Genomic DNA, 21,261 nt, shown 5'->3' with positions numbered 1-21,261 from the left:
ACAGGGCAGTCCCCACACGGACACGAAATGTGCGATCAGACAAATAGTCTTGAATAACATTGAGTATATTGCCACTAAGGCCAAACGACTGCAAGTCCAATAGAATGCCATATCGCCACGTTCTATCGTAGGCTTTCTCCATATCAAAGAATACAGAGAAGCAGTGCTGTTTATGGACAAAAGCGTCTTTAACATACGATTCAAACGCAACCAGATTATCTGTAGTTGATCTCCCAGACCTAAACCCCGCCTGATTTTTGTCTAGAACACCATGAAACTCCAGAAAGTAAAAAAGTCGTCGGTTTATCATTTTTTCCAGGAGCTTACACAAACAGCTGGTCAGGGCAATAGGCCTGTAACTAGCAGCAAAGGATGGTTCTTTCCCCTCTTTTAGAAGAGGTACAACGATTGCCTCTTTCCATGCTTTTGGAAAGCGGCCTTTCTGCCATATTTTGTTAAAGAGAGAGAGTATTGTGTAAAGTGTGTCAATGTGTAAGTGCCTGATCATCTCATAGCTGATTCTGTCAGCTCCAGGGGCTGACTTACCACATGTGGACAATGCAGTAATTAGTTCGGGCATCGTAAATGGGGCATTGTATCCTTCATTTGAGCGTTGGTTCACACAAAGGGGCTGGCGCTCAGCTGCTTTCTTGTGCTGGAGAAATGTTTGAGTGTAATGAGAGGAACTGAATACGTGTTCAAAATGTTTGCCGAGAGCATCTGCTTGGTCTTTTATTGTGTTACCCACACTATTTACCAGGGGAGTAGGATTGGTCTTGTAGCCTTTTAGTTTCTTTATCCTAGTCCATACTTTGCGAGAGTCTGTGTAAGAGTTTATAGACGATATAAACCTTGTCCAACTTTCGTTTTTTGCTAAGCGCCGTGTCCGCTTTCCTTTGGCTTTTGCCCGTTTAAACTTAAGCAGGTTGTCTGCCGTAGGATAGCGGCGTAAGAGTGCCCATGCTTTATTCTGTTCGGAACGTGCACGCTTGCACTCCTCATTCCACCATGGTCTAGGTCTGGGGAGGGTTTTACGAGTGGTCTCTGGAATGCTCTTTTGAGCACAGTGAAGAATATGGGCCGTAATAAGTGAGCTGGCTGCTTCAACATCTAAATGACTTATTAGTGAAGGGGTTAGTCGGGAAAGTTCTTTGAATGTTTTCCAGTCAGCTGCATGTTGTTTAAAAGTTCGAGGCGAATCAGTGTCTTGGGAGTTATTGCTTATAGCTAGTAGTTTTACGGGGAAATGGTCGCTGCCATAGGGGTTGTTAATTACTTTCCACTCACAGGTGGGCAGTAAAATTGCGGAGCCAATTGCCAGGTCTATTGCAGAATATGTGTTGTGGGCCGGGTTGTAGTATGTTGGATGTTTCTTATTAAAGATGCAACTGCCGGATGATGTGATGAACTTTTCAATTAACCGCCCTCGCGCATCAGCTCGCGCAGATCCCCAGAGAGGGTTGTGGGCATTAAAATCCCCAATAATTAAGTAGGGTTCAGGTAGCTCATTGGTGAGGTTTTCGAATTCGACACTGGATAGACGATAGTCCGGTGGAATGTAAAGAGAACACACTGTAATTAGTCTATCAAAAATTATGGCTCTAATGGCAACTGCTTCAAGTGAAGTTTGTAGCTACAGGTGTTGACAGGCAACAGATTTTTGTACTATTATTGCCACACCACCAGACGGATGGTGGTAGTTCAGTCTGTCTTTACGAAATATAGTGTATTGTGTTAAAAAGTTTGTCTGAGATGGGCGTAGGTGTGTTTCTTGGAGGCACAGTATTTTCGGTTTGTGATTTGAGAGTATATCATATATATCGTCAAGGTTGTTCAACAGCCCCCTACAATTCCACTGGATAACACTTTCAGCAGCCATAAATACCAAGAGAAGAGAAATACAGACCATGAGATGTTCTTTTTCCATTAAAAGGGTCATTAGTGAGGGAGTTTTGTTTTTGGGGCCCTTTGAGTAGTTTACTTAGGTCGCCGAGTGAGTTCCCGGTGTAGTGATCTTGGACGACTTTGGTTTGTTTGATTTACCCCGACCAGCGGAACTGCGGCGCTCCTGTTGTGTTTCAGAAGAAGGTGTGCTTGGAGAGACATCCATGGCCTCATCCAAGGTTTCTGAAGGAGAAGTGTCAGTGGAGACACTCTTTCTGCTAGAGGCCGCAGCCACAGCACTGGACATTGCTGCAACAGCAGTGACCGCAGGAGCAGCCTTCTGCTGTTTTGCAGATGCCCGGGATGGAGCCAGATCATCACTCATCTGGACTGAGCTCGTGCTTGAGGCCTTAGGCACAGCACCAGAGCTCGTGCTGGAGGCCTTAGGCGCAGCACAGGTGGTCGCGCTGGAAGCCTTAGGCATAGCACTAGAGGAGGGTGTAGCAGCAGAAGTCACGGGAGCAACTGTCTGCTGCTGAGCGGGGGGCTGTGGCGGGACCAGGTTGCACTGGGTGCCCGCATCCACCAGACGACGCTCCAATCCCCGGCGAGCAGCGTCTGCGTAACTTCTGCCTGAAAGCAGGGCATGCTTCAGGCGTGCTTGTGCAAAGGTTATGTTTTCAGTGACTTTGAGTTGAATTATTTCTTTTTCCTTTTTGAATGCGGGACATGCACGTGAATACGCAGAGTGTGGTTCCCCACAGTTTGGACATTTCACTTGTTCTTTTTTGCAGTCATCACTGGTGTGGTCAGCACGTGCACAGTGAGCACAGGTGGGTCGGCCACGACAAGACTGAGTTCCGTGGCCATACTTCTGGCACTTGAAACACCTTCGAGGACTAGGTATGTAGGGGCGTACTGGACAGGATATGAAGGCTGCATGGACGGATTCAGGAAGCGTTGGACGGTTGAAGGTCAGAACAACATGCTTAGTTCGAATTTCCTCATCTGCGCGACGCATGGTGATCCGCCGCACAGCCGTGACGCCCTGGTCCCTCAGTCCTTCAAGCAAATCCTCATCTGTCTCGTGAAGCAGTTCCCTCTCAGAGATCACGCCTTGCGTTGTATTCAGGCTACGATGCGGTGTGACCGTTACTTTGAGTTCAGCCAGGGTGTTCTGTTTTAGTAGGTTCTCACTTTGGTTTTTTCGTTGCACCTCTACCAGCAGATCACCAGAGGCTAGTTTCTTAGCTTGGTAATCCCGGCCGACAACGCTTTCAAGGCACTTTGCAATGAGGAAGACAGATTTTTTAGCAAGTGGTGCATTTTCATCTTCAGAGTGGATAACCAGGTATTTTGTGAAAGTTTCACCTTGGGAGACTGGTTTCAGTTGTGTTACCTCGGTGCGGCCCCTTTTAGAAGGCCGATCGGTTTTTTTGGGGGGGATAGAAAAAGCCATATGAGCATGGAATCAATTCGGCGGCAGAGCCGGTCGCCCACCACCGAGCCCAACAAGGGAACGTGACGTTAGAGTACACGCTAACCGTTACCCTGCCGCTATAACCCTATACTTGGTACCAAGGTTGATATCCTTGCACAGGGTTAACCCTTGCCGCCAGGAAAAATGTAGAAATCAGGAAGGAAGGAGATGACAGGACAGGGGTAGGAGAGGAGATAGGAAAGTGAAAGAGTGAAGAGAAAGAGAGGAAAAGGCGACTGGCTGATTTCCCCCGGGCGGGTCAGACCGGGGGTACCGTCTGCGAGAAGCGGGGGCCAAAGTGGAGTGTTGCCGCTGCTGGGGGGCCGTAAAGGTCCAAAACAACCCCAACTTTGGCTCAGCCACCAGGTTCCCCTTTTCCCCGGACACGGCAAAGCCACGCACAGCCGGAACGTGGGTGGGTCCAACCCACATGTGCTCGGGTCCGTGGTGTTGCAAGACACCAAGTGCCTATGGCAGTAGGCACCCCTGCGGAGCTCGGGACCGTGGTGGCGCTACTCACCAAAACACCTTGAGTACACAAGGTGCCCCCTGCGGGGACACGTGTCTTAACTGGCCTGTCGCTTCATCGGCTAGTCAGTTGCAGTGCCGCCAACAACGGTACAGAACACGGCCCTGCTTTTGTGCTAGACAATTTGAATTTTGTCGAAAAGTGGTGGTCACCTCCATGCTCTACTTGGAACAACTCCCGATTTAACTAGCAACTATCTAGCAATTATCGATAAATTTCTGCCACTGGATTGCACGTACCATTGCCGGGACCAGCCCATCACTAAGTCTAATTAACCCAAAATTCCAATCAAGCAACTAGGAATTATCGAGAGTCAGCTGTATAAGCACTTCCATTCCATTTCCTCGGCCTCGTCAAAAGAAGAAGGGGGGCATGAGAAACAGAGCAGCAGCCCACCTTGGGTCCCATGGTGACGGCCACGGCATCGGCCAGCACGTCGACGCCCTGCAGCATGGCGGCGCGCACATCGGGGCCGAAGCGGACGTCCTTGGCGTAGTGGCGGCGCAGGGCCTGGGACACCCACCCGCGCACGGGCACTCGGCGGTACATGGCAGCGGCTGCACGGCGAGAACCGCATTTGCTCCACACTCCCTTTCTCACAGACAGGAAGGTTGTTGAAAAACACTCTAAATACAATCATGCCACTGTATGCAAAACAAGGTGCGGCAATGAATGTTAAGAACAGACCTCTAACAGCAGAGCTGCTTAGGGGCCAACCACGCCCTCCGTCTGCTGTCACGCTCCCAGCATGGAAAAATTCGCAGCAAAATAAAATGTCTGTCCGGCAGCGCATTTGTGTTTGCAGGCAAGACCGGTTGGCTTGGTCCTTGTCAGCTGCTGAGGACTTCGAGTGTGACGGAGAAATTCAAGGCGGCAGAAAACGATTCACTGGCCATCCCGCAAGCTTCCACGCTCCCATTTCTTCGCTACTGCCTGCTCACTGGATTGCAATGCTGCACTCCTTGCACAACCCTTCAGCTACCCTCATGCAGGCTCTCCCGCATGAAACCCACCACGGGGGTGAACTGCTAGAACAATTGGCAGTGGCCACAAACACCGCCAGGAAGGCCCAAAAGTGGTGCTGATTGCACTGTACACACCTAGACAGCAAGACTGCCATTGTTTCAGGTGCGGAGCACCTTAGGACTGCACAACATCCGTCCGCGTGCATGCGCATAGCATTTACAATCACAAAAAATCCCACAGGCACCAGCAGGATTCCAGCCGGTGTCTGGTAGACCAGACAGAGTTAGTGTCAGCCGTCTTTCCCATTGGGCTACAATCGTAAGTTAGTACCTGAGAGTCAAACAGCTTACTTCCACGCCTGTAACGATGTGGAGTACCGTAGGACCTCCCAATGTCTGCCCGCGTTCATGCATGCGCACACCACCATCAAGCGAAATTCGATTCGAGCCGTGAGTTGCAGTTTCACTCAGGGAATAATCAAGGCGCCACTCAGGGCTCAAATTGAATGACGGTCGGGGCGCAAATCGCATGTCACTCGGGGGGACGCAACTTGGATGCCATTTCGAGTCCCCGTACTCCACACCCTTGCCATCATCGATGCTGCCATTTTTTGGGGAGCTTCAGTCCACTGGGTCTCCTGCTTGGGGGACTAGAGATGACGCCCTCCCATTCTGGGAAGAATGAAGGACGAGACGAGTTCTATGCGATTCCAATACGTCTGGGCACGACCAAATGACGACGTGACACGGGGTTTCTCCTACTGAACTCCGAGATGAAGAGTGGGAAGCGATAGCTGCCTGAGAAGGACTCAGCAATGGACGCAGTGGCAAAAATGGCCAAGGATATCACCACGACTGTAACGAGGTGCCACAACCTGCTCCAGGTGCTCCGAAGTGGTACAACATGTGCCCACACATTGCACCCCCCCCCTTTGAGACACTTGGATGGAACTGAAAACCCGGTGCACCAATGTCGGAGGCAAGTGCAAGTCATCAGCTACAGTTGCTCCTGTCAGCGCTTCCCCATGTCCGCACATTCAGGGCGAGACAATGAACAAAAAATTACAGGGGGTGGAGTCCTGGGAGCAGGCAAAATTGCCTTTTGGAGCAGGCTTGGAGCAGCCAGGAAGGCCGTTGGGCTGGGGCTGGCACAAGCTTCGGTGGCAGCCCCCGGCCGATTATGTTCCAGCTATTTATTTGCTATATTAAGCATTCTACCTTGCACTAGAACCTACTCCAAACCAGGAACACCATTCTACTACATCTGAAAGTTTGCAATGGGTGAAGTAATCTACCTCCGGACCCAGCGAGTGCACAGAGTTACATCACCCTTCAAAGGGTAAACCTCACGCACTGAGTGAAGGGGATCACACAACAGAACGCTTTTACCAGCCAAAAAATACAGGGACCTAGAGAGAAGCAAACAGGACAATCGCTAGATTTTTGATGCCTTTTGAACAATTCTTAAATATTCCCAAGACTCTTTCTACCATTTGCTGTCTGTCCTGACTGCTGTCCCCTTTCACAAAAACTACGAAGTCATCCACATATCTAAAACACTTCACGATAACTACGGTCAAGGCACGCTCCAATACGTTTGTCACAGTACGCTAAAAATATTTCGCAAAGCATACTGCCCATCCCCTGGCACCCTATACCACCTGGTATGGGAATGCCAGCAATCCCTGTCTTTACCTCCAATCCCCAACCCTACTTACGAGCAGTGGGTGGACCGGCCGACCAGCTCGGACCTTGCGGCGCAACAAGAAGTCGTCGCTAGAGCCCAAGCAGCCAGCCAGGACCAGGGCATCCCGGACTAAGGATGCCCCCCACAGGGCTGGTGCCCCTGCCATCTAGCACCAAATTTGCTCGTTTTTATTAAACGTTTATTTCTCTCTCTCTCCCTCACACTTGGTTATCATTCATTGACTGTGGTGCAGCGACCGGCGCTGGAAAACTGAACCGTGCAAATGCAACACAAATAGGCCAAAAGTGAAGGCACTTAGTCCCTGCAGTCTTACAGCCAAGCAAAAGCCATCTTCCATAGCCACTCTTATGCCTTCACGAAACAACATAACCGCATTGAAACCGAAAACACAATGTTTCAGCCACACTTTCAGGCACAGAGCATCACGGTGGTCCTATCTCGTAGCTCCACTTGGGATCTGTGGCGCAGGACGGCGCTGATACGCGAGCTTGGCGCAACAGAGGATCGGCGCAGGAGGGCGCAGGTAAACTAGTTTGGCACTCAATGGCAGCCGTTCTCGCCCTGTTTCTACACACTGTACACAGACCACCAGCAATGCCAGGATTGATTCTTGCAAAGATTCAATCCACAGTCACCTCAACAATAGGTGCAAGTGGGAGGAACTGCTGCCCACCTCTCTTCATCACTGACAACAGGACAACTATGCCAGTGGCCATAAAAGCCAGAGGTGCCACTCATTGCTAAGTGCTGCCAGCAAACCAGCTTAACATGAGCGGGCCATACTGAAGTATGGAATTTGTGGCCAGCTGCTTGGTGAAGGGAGAGGAGGAAAGCTACGCTGCAGCATGGCAACAAAATGCAGTGCACAGCCCCTTACAATGGCCAGTGGCGCACGCAGGATTTCATTTCGGCAGGGGCCCACCAAAAAACAAGAGGAGAGGGCAAACATGGAGGAGGAAAAAAATTAAAAAAGGAACTTACTCAAAAAAAAAAAAAAAAAAAAAATCCCGCGCCTTCCTACGAGGGGAACACGAGTAAATGCAGAGCATTGGGGGCCGTTAACACCGCGTAAAGTCGCGTTTAGGTGGGTAGTTGGGTCGTAGTTGCGTTAGTGTTGGTTTGGGGTAGAGAGAGGAGAGTAAAGTCGCGTTAGGGTGGAGCGAGCGTCAACCAAGGAAGGAAGGAGCAACGCAGTGACTGAAGCACAAGCGACCGCTAGCCGCTTTATATTTGCAGCGCGCGCAGTAGAGGGAGAGCAATACGGGGGGGGAGAGCGCGCATGCGCAAGCAGCGCGCGCTCTTCCACGCCCCACCGCGCTGCTATCGCGCACCTGTTACGCCGAGACCGCGACGGAGCGAACGGGCTGACTACGACGCATGCGCGCGCCAGCTGCTGTTGAGAGAGAGGATGGAAGGAGGAGAGGCACACCTGCTGCAGATGTGGAGCTGTGGACGCCGTCCGACGCAGAAAGAGGCGAGGCTAAGAAATGCTGAGAACACACATGGTTGGTGTGCTGCTTGCGAGCCGAATTTAATTATCGGTTGTCACTGCTCGATGCTGACTGAAGTTACTGGCACCATACGCTTTAAAGGAGCACCAGCCTTGTGAACAGTGAACTACTATTGCTGCCATCTTTTGGTTACACAGCGGCCACCCTCATTGCGACTGGCATGGCAATTATCGCAACTTGTGATGTTGCAGTCTGCTCGAAGCTGAAAAGCTATCAGGTGCGTGCTTTTGCTGCGAGGAGTATTGGAAGTGAAACACAACCAGGTACGCCCTCCCCAGATTAGGTGCACAGTGTTGGTTGCAAATGCCCCATGCATAGGCATGGCGGGATTGATGCACTTGTTGAGAAAACTCCCTCTGCTTTGCGTCAAGCTCCTCAGAGCAAGTAGCTGTGCTTGACACTGAAGTGAATGAGACACTGCGTCATACCACGGTTCCTTCATTTCCAGATTTTTAGAATTTGTCGGGGTGAAAAAGCTGCTAACAAGGAAAAAAATCCAGCATTATTTCTATAAGCAAGGCAACACTACCTGGAAGCGTAGAACATCCTGCATGGGTTTTGTACATGGGCTCGCTCCACCATGTTACAGCTGAGAGCCAGAATGGGACCAGTGGGGTTGTTCCCCATCGTCAGGCGTGGCAAGAAGAGATTCCCTCAGAGGTGTGTCCTTAAGTTTCAGCTATTCTGCCTAAACTCGCACAGTGAAGCCTCACTTTGGAGCAAATTTTTGCTATCTGCCATTGAAGCTCAGAGAGTTGGGCTAAACGATTCGGTCTTGACTACAAATTACTGCTCAGGTGCATTCGTTCAATGCCACCTCAGACAGCAGCCCCATGTGCTTGTGAGTGGCAAACTTTCAGTGGTGCAATTTGAAATTTACTTCCAGTTTTGCAGCCACAGTAAAACCAAGGGATAGGGCCGAAAAGCTACACACCAGCACCAGGACCCAAAACGTAGCACAAGCGTCAGCAGCAGGGCTGAGCCAATTTTCATACATGCTCGAAGGAAAGGCCACAGGTGGAGGCCACTACAATTTGCACTTATTAGACCAGTCAGATTGGTTTGCCTTGCCCAGACAGCACTATGCTCTTCCGGCGGAAGCGATGCCCGTGTGCCAAGAGTTTGGCTCATGTTGGGGACCTCTGGGTGGCACAAACGGTTCCCTATTCTAGGGCATGCCCCACAGTTCAGGTGCACCTTCTGAGCGTAAATATGCGCAAACAAAACACTAAGACCCCGTTTTCAAGGAACCTGGCACGCCCTCTAGGGGGGGCCACTGAACGGGAGCAGAGAAGGGACCCTTGCAGGACAGGAGCGATGAAGCCCCATCAGGCCCCTGTATGCATTTTGCACGCCCCCATGCTGTTGGCAAACACCAATGAGCGGGCACCTTACACGGACGAATCCCACAGTAACACAAAAGGAGGACACAGGCTTCCATGCAGACAAAATATGCTCGTTTCATTCGAAAGATTTTGTGGTTTGGAGTGCCCCCACCGCTTGCCCTGCACCAAACGGTGCCGTCTTCACCGAGAAATCTATCAATTTGTGTTAAAATTTTGATTTTCCCGCCAAATAGTGCGTTTTCATGACGTCTGCCAGGAAGTTACAAGGGCGGGCATTCACACGAACTTCCAGTGCACCCTTAGGCTCTGCAGCCTTGCACACCGACAGTCCTCTCAGATGGCACTACCATACGGAGCCGCGGACCATTGTCCGCTGTTGCTTTCTTTTTGACCATATTTGCACCTGGATTGTTTTTGTTACGGCAGAAAGTAATTGTTTTGTGAAGCATGGGCTATGCTCAACAAGCAATACCACGTAAGATGTCGCGTATGCCAATCGGCCAGTGTTGTGCAAGACAACTCTAAAGCGGCGGACTGCTGTGCAGCTAAAACAAGCATAGTGCACCCAGTACCAACAGCAGTGTGCACCACTACTTCTACGTTTACATGTTTTTGTTGTAATATGCATTTGTTAATCCTAATTACACTCCGTGCCTTGACCTTTGTCATCGCCAGAGGGGGAGATGGGGGAAGGGAGTTGGAGGAAGAGTGTCCCGACTAAATGTGGTCCTGTGCAGTCTCGAACATATATGAGAAGAGAGTCGAGGACCATCGTCCTGTGTTCTGTAGACCCTAAGGAAGATGGCTCCACTCCCACAGCATTTGTGGCCTGACTGGAGGAGGAATGAGCGCATGTGCGCGGTTTCTCTGGTCCTTCAAGGCAGGGCAGCTCCAGAGCAGATGGTCAAGGTCAGCGACCTGTTGGCTGTCAGGCGATCTGCACTGTTTGCAGGTGCCGTCACTGGGGTGTAGACGAAAGCGTGCCATGATGTGCGGCGTTACGGCAGTGTTCGTCCAAATGCGTCGGACTGTGACCGTTGCCCACCGGTTATAGCCGGATGGAATAGGGTCATCCTCTTCGGGTAGACGAAGCCGAAGCGCTGCACGTCGCTCAGCACGTACTTTGGCAATAGCTTCTTCGTAGTCATACCCTTCCTTTTCCAACTCGTCGGGCAGCAGCTCCAAAGATGGAGGTGTCGACGCTTGGAGAGCGGGGAAGACTTTTGTCGGTCGTGACGGGGGTTTCTGGCAATTATTGGGGTTGGAAAGCATCTCCCGTGCTGCCTTGTGTGCCTCCTCGTTGCCCGGTATCCCATTATGTCCAGGGACCTAGCGAATTGTAATTGTGCGGCCGACTTGTCAAAGGCCTCCTGGACTACGCGTGTTATTTTTCCCGCATTCTCTCACGGCTTCCTTGGAGTCCGTGTAGAGCAGGAAAGTTTACATCTATTTTCATAGCTTTCATTGCTTACCCCGCTATTCTTACTGTTGTAAAATGAATATCCGTTATATTTAAGCGCAAACAGCATGTCTGTCTAGCTTACAAGCCCTGCCCAATTTGCGTTTGCTTTTGCCGACCTATGTAGGTTCTACATCATAGGTTCTGTTGCGGGAAATGAGCTATTGGGTGGCATGGCCATTCCCTTTTTTCCGAATTATATAGCTTATTTGTTCACGAGGGTGCTGATTTGGGCCTGTTGATATAACATAACGGAGAATTGAAGCGCTAGGACACAGGGACAAGCGAGTGGGACACACAAGGGAAGCGCCTTGTGTGTCCCACTCGCTTGTCCCTGTGTCCTAGCGCTTCAATTCTCCGTCAGCTTATTTGTACGAAGTGTGTATTAAAAGTGGTGTCAGTATGACTCTAACCAGGCAATCTTTCGAACGAAACGAACTTGCGTTTTGTCTGCATGGCCCCTCAAGTGGAAACCCTGTGACATGGGAGGGCAGCAAACCCTCGTTCCCCTTCTACCTCGGACTACGGCTGCCTATTCAGGGTAATGTGAGGTAGCCGCATGGAAGAGGCCTTCCCCCAACGCGTTTCTTTCGCCTGAACTGCTTTCCACACTACGTCCTTGAAGTGGTCCACAACGTGTGTAACCAGGACTTCACCACTCCGTGGAAAAAAGCGCATCACGTGACGGCACTCCACAAAATCGCACAAGCGTGCGTAGCGGAAAAAAAAAAAAAAATGCTCGACTCCTGTTGTAACCGCCCTTAGGTTAGTCTAGTCCACGGATTTGTAACTTTAAAAAAAGCGCTGGTGAAAATGCAGCCATCGGAACCTCCATTTGCTTCACTAAAACACAATTTTACGCAAGCGGGGTCATACTGCAAAAACTCATACACGCGACGACTAAGGAAGGACGACGGGAAAAGCCCTCTTTTATTTGCCCCACGATCCACAAGCCACCGCCTAAGCATACAAAAACGTTAATAGTATTTCCCTTGGGCTATCAGGTCATGATTCCGATATATTAAAATTCTCACCGATCCTGAAAACTGCGGACCGCCTGTTGTAGTTCCCTTCACCCCTGGCTACCACCGCGCTCGAGCTGCATCGTGCGGTCCGCGAGCGCGATGGCCTCACGCGAGCACGAGACACTCGCAGCGCGGCGTTCCTCGTGCAATAGCTCAGTGTCGCACGCCAGCAACGCGCGTTTGCTCTCCCCGCGCACCACTCCTACTAACCGCCAAGTGACCACCCGGAAACCTCACTGAGCACCGGCACGCCGGCACTACGTCGCCTGCTACACGTGGGTTTAGGGCTAGATCTCGTACTACGCAAAGCTAAAACAAAGTGCGGGCGATGCTAGCCCCCGGACATCACAGAGCGGACGAACTACGAGGCATTCTTGGTTTGCTCTACTCACTTTTTTAGCAGAACGACGTGAAAAATGGACAAACTTTGGTCTCCCGACTCGCCGCGAACCACGCTGCTCGTCGCCTGCTTCTGGAGCTTTCGGCAACTGGCGAGTGCGATTGGCAAAGGTGGAAAAAAAAAAACGAAAGTTGTTATCTGCGGCCCCGAAACAGCATAGGCTGCTTCCCTTCCCAAAACACTGAATTAAATTGTATATATTTTTAATCTACCTGTATGTTTTAATTTAAAAATAATAAACTTTTAGTATGTGTCAAGTAAATGTCAGCTTGATGCAGTATTTTTCGCTATAAGCTTAATGTTGTTAGTTATCCTCTTCTGGGGCCTAAACGTTCTAGAAACTACCAGAGACAAAATAATGTTTCAGCACTGCTTAATTAATGTGTTTTAGTTAATCTTAAAACTAATTTGAAAATAAATTATCGCGACTGATATTTTATATTCAAATTTTTTGCTCTTTTTAGCGGGGCTAATGGGTTGTCTGCTGTTGTGCGCATGCGCCGTGTTGGATAAGAAACCCATGTGCTCGCCGCAGTCGCCCTTCAACCAGCATACGCCGGTTCGCAGCCGTTAGGTTTACGGTTTCTAGAAACTTCGCGTTTCGCCCTCAAGTTAGCGCACACCGTTAAAGTCCAGTCATGGTAAGTAGCTTCGCGCACACAGAGAGCCACGTTCGACACGATCAGTGCGTTCTTGACGCTGTGTGCTTTCTACTGGCGCTTCCGGGCAGTAGCATCGCGTGCGCACGTGCGGCCGTTCTGGAAATGGTCGTGGCGTGCGAGGCCCCCCGCTTCAAGCCCCACTCTCTGGTCGCAGGCTGGCGTGGGCAAGCGTCTGATCCCGCTGCTGGACCGCATCCTGGTTGAACGGTTCGTGCCGGAGGCCAAGACCAAGGGCGGCATCATGATTCCCGAGAAGGCACAGGCCAAGGTTCACAGCGCTACCGTCGTCGCCGTCGGACCCGGAGGACGCACAGACGTGAGTGCGACTGGCCGGCGGAGCGCGTGTTTGGGTGTTTCGCGCGGCTCAGCGCGGGTACACTCCGTCATTGATTTCACTTTTGGAAAACGAATGATCAGTTCTCACGTTTTTTTTCTACGAGCGAAAATGAACTCCACCTCTCCGGCGGTCCCCACCCAGAGCCGGAAAATATGTATGAATAGTTACCGTCCAGCGGCCACCGGGCGCCACTCTCCCTATCGCATTTGAGAGTAATGTTTTGTGTTGTTCTGCTCGCGTTAGCGCCAAGGTCCGAAAGCCGGCATGTACTATCGTGATACATTGAAATACGAACAACGGAGTGCGTGGCTTTCAGTACATGCCGCGCGTCCTGGCGACGGGCCGCGTATGGGCAGCAGGAGCAAATTAAGTTACGAGAGTTCGTGACCAACCTTGGTGTGGAAAGGCCATTGTCTTCCCATCCGCTGTTGAGTGCTCGGTACCAAATAGAAAAAAGAAAACAGGAATATGCAGTTGACTCAAACTGATGTCTCGATATATTGGTCAACTCGAAACTTTTTTCCCGTGCAATTACCTCTCAGGAGCCATGTATTTGCCCCCCCCCACCCCCCACCTTTATCTCGAAACTGTTTTTTCGTGGGACTGCGCACTGCTTGAAATGTCGACAGAGAGGACACAAGGCAAAGACTGCGCGACAGACAGCTGATAAGGTCTCCGTGCTAACACTTCGCTCCCACTAAGCGCCGTACACGGTCGTGAACGGCAAGTTTATGCTGTACGAGGTCGATGTTCCCGTAACCGGAATGCTGTCTGATGCCTACATCGTTGAGAGTGCTGTGGATGATGCAGCTGAGCATGAGGACAAAGAGGACCCTGGAGAAGTGCCGACAACGACAGAAACAACAAAGATGCTGTGCCTGCTTCGCAACAAGGTAGAATGTAGTGGTGGCGACCAACAATTGATGCGATGCAGCTTGAGAAAGCTTTTCTGGGACCAGGTGCGAACGCACAACTGGCGAGCTCCACACAGTTCTCTCTTGCGCAGTAATAAAATTTGTTTGTCCTGCCAACTTTGTTGCCTTTATTGCGAAAGCTTCCCTGTAGAGTGGCGCTTACGTTACCAACATTAGCTCCTGTTTCAGTGACTTGGCCACAAATTTCCGGCATTTCGCTTCTCTCGAAATTTTCGGTGCGTTTTACGACTTTGAGTTAACGAGGGACTATTGTAGCTGTGTGCGCTGTTTTCACTTAGCGCAGGTCTGAAATTAGATGATCGCATGAGCGGGTGCCGAATGCGGTGGCAAGACGACCCAAAATGCTGGCACGCCGAACGATGGTCTTTCCATACCAAGGTTGGACACAAACTCTCGTAACTTGTTCGTACTGCGCATGCGTGGCCCGTCACCGGGATGCGCGGCATGTACGCACTCCATTGTTCGCATTTCAATGTGTCGCAATAGTACAGCCATGAGCTTAACTTTACGGACCGCGAGAGCAGTGGCCAAAACTAACTGCTGCGCCATCTGGTTGCTGTTGCAGGTGCAGCCTGTCAGTACGAACCCCATGCCACTATCACTCACCTTTGTGTAACTGCCTTATGCACCGATAACCCGCCACGGTCGCTCAATGGCTCGCGCGTTCTGCTGCTAAGCACGAGGTCGCGGGTTCGATTCCCGGCCGTGGCAGCCACTTTTCTGGTGGAGGCGAGAAGCAAAAACGCCCATGTGTACGAGATTGCGGCGCACGTTAAAGGAGCCATGAGGAGAGGAGGACTGATAGCAGGGCACTTGCCCGGTTGAGGGCATCTTTATTCCAGGATACCCAGGCTGCGACTTGCCGTCCAGGCCCTCTTAACAGAAGTTCGGTTCATTCGAGAGATTGCCTCGATAGAATCATACTGACACCACTGTTAACGCACACTTCGCTTAAATAAGCTACATAACTAGGAAAAAACGGAATGGCCATGCGACCCACCAGCTCATTTCCCGCAACAGAACCTATGATGTCATATGAGCCCACCTGTGCGATTGGCTGAGGACGAGAAAAGCAAACACAAATTAGGCACGGCTTATAGGCTTTCTGAACGACCTATTTGCGCTTAAGTGTAATGCATATTCATTTTTCAGCAGTAAGAACGGTGCGGTAAACAACGAAAGTTACGAAAACGCACGTAAACATAGAAATACCGATTCACACTGCTGTTGGTACTGGGCGCACTATGCTTGTTTTAGCTGCACAGCACTCTGGCTGTAGAACATAACAGAGCTTTAGAATGTTAGGAGTGGTTGAAATCACCTGTCAGGGATGACACCTGTCCCTTGTGTACCGGCCTCAGACATGTGGTGCTGTTACTTGAACCCCAGGGCATGAAGCGGGCTAATGGTAGCCTGCGCAGCATCCGAGAAAATGGGGCATGCTCTTCCACCAAACCTTGACCAATTTCTAAGAAAGCAATTGAGGCAGTTCATCCGTGAGCGATTTGACCACAGAATAGCAGGTTAGGAGCACTGGGGGGCTAGCACAAGCAACAATCGCCTCCTCACAATGGCAGCCGGTGTCAAAAAATTTTATCCTATGCACGGGCGGGCATCTTGCTACAAATGGCTGACGAATTTCTAGTCTGGCTGCATGATTTACACTGCTTGTTTCGTTGTGCAATACCGAAAACCACCTTTGAGTTTTTTCGATGAAAAGAGAAAATGGACTGCAAAGTAGTCATAACTATGACCATTATCTTGGTGCTGTTCTGGGCAACTTCATCATGCCCTAAAAAGTTGGTATGCGACTGAAACATAATTGCAGTAGACCCTCGTCAATACAAACTCGGTTATGACAAATCCTGTGGTTAAGACGGACAAAAATTTTGCTCTTATGCGACATCCACAATGCAAAAAACTTATGCCTAAAGCAGATTTCTCATAATGCAAACGAATTCTGGCAGCGGGAGTTTACTGGTTGGCTCTTCACTGCCATTGGCCTATTTTATGTTTTGCGCAGGATCAAAGCCTCCTGCTCCAATCTTGCAAAGGTTGGAAGGTGGAGCGTGGGAACACTGTGCAGCTATGAAAATTTTTCAACAACTGTAGAAGAAAGGGAAAGTGCAGACTAGCAACTAAACTTTCATTGTGGAGAACAAACTCTTCATTTTAGAAATCGAACGCGTGCATTTTATTGCGTAAAAGTGTTTGTTTTATATTCTCTACAACTCGCTACTGCCCTGGCTATTGCAGTCTGGCCAGACGATCCCGATCTCCGTGAAGGCTGGCGACAAGGTCCTCCTGCCTGAATACGGCGGCACCAAGGTCGAGATTGAGAACAAGGTAAGCCTCTTTGTGCTCGTGCAAGCTGCATCGCAGTGGCTTAAGCATGCACAGGGGGGAAAATATCAGCATCTCCATTGGCAGCCTTGTTCGTGGTACTCTTGGGTATGACGCCTGTTACAGAAATGCACCCACACACCAGTGTTCTCTCCAAATGGCTTACGGAGGGTGCGTGAAAACTTGAGCGCACCTTAAAGCGACCGTTCCCGAGGCAACTTTATTTATTGAAGACCGGAAATTAAGGTACAAAAAAAAGTCAAGGTGTCAGGCACCTATAACACTGCAAAGTGTCAATTAGGCACATATGGGCGTCAAAACCTAATTTACGCGTATATAGGCCCAATTCGTATTTACTTCAGCAGTGTATTTTCTCAAAGAGAGGGAAAGAAGGGAAGAAAGAACAAATTGAAGGAAGGAAAAAACAACGGAAACAGTGGACAAATCTTCTGCTATGGGGAAGTAATTTTATTTTCTTTGTAAAATGCACCATACAAGAGGCTCCATATTAACAAATTTACGTGAAAATTGGGTGATTCAGCACTACAATAACAGTTTACAGGCCATGATAATCCAGCCGTTATATTGTTTTACGGCATGATCCTTCAAGTCAATATTTGTGCAAGAACAAAACCCTGAACGTCCACTGAAGTTGGCGGAAGCGTACTTTGGAACGCTTCATGATCTAATTCCACTGCAATATCAATGTTTGGTGCAAAAAAGTCAAGGTGTCGGGGCACCTATAACACTGCAAAGTGTCATTTAGGCACATATGGGCGCCAAAACCTAGTTTACACGTATATAGACCCAATTTGTATTTACTTCAGCAGTGTATTTTCTCAAAGAGAGTGAAAGAAAAAGAAAGAAAGAAGTTCTTCAACCGCAGATTATCCAGGAACGTTATGGCGTATGTTTGAGACAGCTGTAAGATTCAGAATGGCTCTGTCAGAATGGCTCGGTCCTTCGGGTGTGGCGGCAGACCTGTCCCGTACCTTCAGAATGAGCTCCGCACTCCGATTTAGAGTGCTACCCACTGCTGAGTGCTTTCCGCTGAGAACGGGATATAAGCACGCGAATGGGCCAAGTTGCGTCAAGTGTAGCGTGGTCTTTTCCGCTGAAAAGCTGCGCATAACCGAGAAGTGTGGGTGGTGAAAGTTCTCAGGGGGCAACAACAGCCTCTGGTGGAGCAGCCACAATGGGTGACTGCCCCTTGACGACAACACTGGTGGATAACACCACGAATAGTGCAGTGAAGTCCAGATTCTAAAAAAAATTGAGTCTTGCTGTCGTGCAGAATGGGATGCCCAGCAAAGCTGCTGGAAATAACACCACTCAGTAGCTGTGTTCTTCATGCCGATCAAAAACACTAGGCAGCAGGTGAGAATATTTTCAACTAACCCTTGGTGCTAGATTGTGAACGACCTTGAAAGATGCCCGGCACGGAGGTGCCCACTCTAACCTCTCTCTCCCGTTCCTCCTCCTTCCCATTCGTGCTGCATCTTGGCTGCATCTTGGTGGCTATGTCCCCATGGTCGGCTGCACCTTGAAACTTTCACGTGTCGGATGTTCACACGGTTTTCCCCTTGAGCGGCACATGTGCGGTTTGTTGTATTTAATCCCGTCTTCACTTCTTTTGTATTGCATTAGCGGTGGACTGGGCATGTGGGGGAAAGTTCTCACCATTGATACCGGGACACATCGCGACAGAATAGCACAGAACCAAAAGTTCACGTGGACAGCTGGCGGCGATGTTGGCTGCGGTGTCGATGCATTCGGGCCTCTGGTGGCCTAGTTTAGTTTCTCGGCGTAGCTCAACACGAAGTTGCAGCAGCTCAAGCATGGGTTACAGCGTCACCTCCTTGCAAACAGCACGAGACAAACCGAGTTGCAGGTTTCTGAAGCGAGAACAGGTGGCCAATCTCGCATTTAGGGAGATTGGCCTACATTGGCCACAAAACAACTCCAGCGTTTGCCATATTATGGCCACACTTGTTGGAACGAGAAAGACATGTCATAGTGTACACTCCCTCATTCATTCGATCTTGTGCCACATGCACGCACTGTGTACCTTAGAAGAGCCACAACTTGAATGTCGAAGCTGCTGTAGGTGATCATTGACTCTGCGTGGGCTGGCTGCGAATACATGTGCATGGCCGAGGAAGAGGCCGCGCTTCAAGGGGCTTGGCGTGCAAAGCGTCCACTAGAGACGATAAGTCGCACTAGCAGAGTGGTGTACGAAAACGTCAACAAAAAGTAGCAGTGGCTTAGCTCGGCTATGCCAGAATATACGTAGCGTGAGCTAAGGTTCAGCTGGTTATTCTTAGCTTTCCTGGCTGTCTAGGATTAGCTGATTATCATGCTTACTGTTGCTAAAAAACGATTTCCAAACCAACCCAGTCCAGTCTAGTCACTGCTCCTCACGCATGGCTCCTCCCGCAGCACGGCTCTCCAGGAGCCACGTGAAACGGCTATCAAGCGGCTCGGCACAACGTCAGACTTGGCTATGGTGCAACAGAGGCGCACAGCTAGGCACGCGCCGGCGCCAGTGCATCCGCTGCGGCTATGACGTCACTCCTCTGGAATGCGCAGACCGGCGAATGTGCAGACTCAATTCTCTACACACGAGTACTCCAATTGGATTGGATTTCAATCCAACACAAGCCGATCCGATCCAAACCAATCCAATGCTCCTCGCGCTTGCGCAGAACGGCCCTTCATGGCCCACGCGAAACTGCTCATCCTCGGCCAGTGTAGCTTACGCTACAAAAACGACAAGCTCACTCTGGCCTTGCTCAACTTAAGGTTATTGAAATGCTATGCTGCCGACATCAACCACAACACCACAACGATAATGAAGCTCAACTTTGTTACCTACAGCAGCTTTTCCATTCAAGCCTTCCGTGTGAGTGGAAGCTTCAGCAATTTTTTATGGGGGAACGTGCATGCGAAAAACCCTGAAAAGAAATATATAACCCAAAAACGGCATTTTCAGTTGCTAAAAAGCCCACATATGCAGGAACCTCAAAATAGGCACAATAAAGTATTGGTTATAGTGTTTCTTTTCCCTTAGTTCATGCTTAAATGTTGAACAGGCTTGATACAGACTCTAGAAACAAAAAAAGGGCATTTTCCCTAAATTTGCAGTATCTATATTATTTCTCTGCTCTGGATGGTCTAACTCAGTGGTAGCTGCAAGTGTCGGCTGCCGTGGTTGCAGTGCTGCGCTGTTTTTGTCGTCGTGCTCAGCTCAGCCCTTTCCCTGCTGGGCTGTCTCTGTGTGCAGGAGTTCTACATCTTCAGGGACAGTGATGTCTTGGGCAAGTGGGCCGACTGAGCAACTTCCTGGCCGCTCCTCTTCCATAGTGTGTCATCATCTCTCTCATAGGGCCTCCGTCATGCTGCTGCTGTGCTGCACCAGCCTCTTTCTTTCGTTCCCTTTTGTACACAAATAAAGAGCTTCTACTGTTCTCCGCAGTCACAACTGTGCACTGGGCCCACCCAGCACTCGGTTGGTGTGGGGCCATGTGCAATGGATGAGGGAGAAGAGACGCGCACCATTGGCGTTCCAGTTTGGGCTGCCGATCATGGCATGAAGCACTCTCGCGAAGCGATGGAGTGCAGTGCGGGGATCTCGTCAAGGTCGGAGGTTCCGGGCGAGAAGTCGCGGCCCAGCATGAACACGCTGAGCTGGCAACTTCGCCTTCACTAGCGCGTGAACGTGGTGCTCACTAAACATGTGAGCAATGGTTGAAACAGCTCAAATTGGCAATGTGGGACACATTTTTTTCTTGAACGCATTCTGCCCCATAGTTTCATACTAGCATACACAGAGGGTCACTGGCGCTAGTGTCTATGCCGCCGGTTGTCTGCTTCAAGGAGGTTTATAAAAATTGGTCTGCTTCAATCAAACCCCATGAGGGCGGCCATGATATGGTGGTTGATGGACGTGTGATTTTCGAACTTGGCTTGACTCAGCCGTCATCTTTACTTTGATCAAAATACTTTTTTTAAATAAAGCGTTTATTAGTGCATAAATCATTAGTCCAGCAAACAACTTGTACTATATGTTAAGTCTAAATTAAGGTTTAGAAGTATTCTTTTATAAGACAGGAAGAGATTTGTACTCTATAAACGGCTGCATTTAGCCAAGCGGAACCAGCGATTCGGCGGCGAAGGGCTTTTTTTTTTTTGGCTGCATCTGCCGCAACAGTGGAAATAATAAGAGCAGAAACAAAAAGCTGTTAAGAAGCAACTTGGCAGGGTTTCTGCCCCGTTTTGACAGCAAAAGAACAGCAGAAAAATTAATACAAATGGTTGAACTTTTTTTGGATGAAAAGAGCATACACAAAAGAATAATTGTCACGTGGATGCCTCTAAATACAAATAAAAATGTACATAAGCAGTCATATGGACACTGGGATATACATATATAATAAGAAAGTAGATACAAACTCGCATAACATACATACACCCAATTAAAATATTACAAATATTTGTTTAATGTACCTGATGCAACGGATGTTCATTAGTACATATGGTAGGTACTAATAAACATCCGTACCGAGTGAAAAAACAAACAACCTGTGTAGTAAAAACATACATCCAGAGAAATAATAGGCTCATGTAACAAACTAAAAAAGAACATTTTCGGTGAACGAAAAACAGGGAAAAACAAAT

General features: G+C 49.6%; 2 protein-coding genes across 2 annotated transcripts in view; one reads left to right on the top strand and one right to left on the bottom strand.

The window, feature by feature from the left end:
* Nucleotides 1-12,455, bottom strand: part of LOC144168711 (heat shock protein 60A-like) — a 32,251-nt gene extending 19,796 nt beyond the window's left edge. Inside the window, exons 1-2 of the mRNA XM_077697656.1 lie at nt 12,300-12,455; nt 4,290-4,450 (exon numbers count right to left, since the gene is read on the bottom strand). Of these exons, the coding sequence (XP_077553782.1) occupies nt 4,290-4,442 (153 nt within the window). The 5' untranslated portion in view covers nt 4,443-4,450; nt 12,300-12,455. The remainder of the gene's footprint in view (nt 1-4,289; nt 4,451-12,299) is intronic.
* A 336-nt stretch (nt 12,456-12,791) lies between these two features.
* Nucleotides 12,792-20,051, top strand: LOC144168712 (10 kDa heat shock protein, mitochondrial-like). The gene is made up of 4 exons (XM_077697657.1): nt 12,792-12,948; nt 13,124-13,285; nt 16,498-16,587; nt 19,868-20,051. The coding sequence occupies exons 1-4, from the start codon at nt 12,946-12,948 to the stop codon at nt 19,916-19,918; spliced, it is 306 nt and encodes a 101-aa protein (XP_077553783.1). The 5' UTR covers nt 12,792-12,945; the 3' UTR covers nt 19,919-20,051.
* Nucleotides 20,052-21,261: the final 1,210 nt, after the last annotated feature.

The sequence above is a fragment of the Haemaphysalis longicornis genome, unplaced genomic scaffold (genome assembly GCF_048455015.1).
Source record: "Haemaphysalis longicornis isolate Haplotype H1 unplaced genomic scaffold, Haemaphysalis longicornis Haplotype H1 scaffold_2, whole genome shotgun sequence".
NCBI classification, from domain to species: domain Eukaryota; kingdom Metazoa; phylum Arthropoda; class Arachnida; order Ixodida; family Ixodidae; genus Haemaphysalis; species Haemaphysalis longicornis.
This window is presented reverse-complemented; position numbering and strand designations above follow the sequence as displayed.

Bases quoted from the DNA above. Each gene is read 5' to 3' on its own strand.
- LOC144168712 (XM_077697657.1), top strand. The intron at 13,286-16,497 runs GTGAGTGCGACT...TGGCTATTGCAG, and splicing joins GACCCGGAGGACGCACAGAC to TCTGGCCAGACGATCCCGAT. The intron at 16,588-19,867 runs GTAAGCCTCTTT...CTCTGTGTGCAG, and splicing joins AGGTCGAGATTGAGAACAAG to GAGTTCTACATCTTCAGGGA.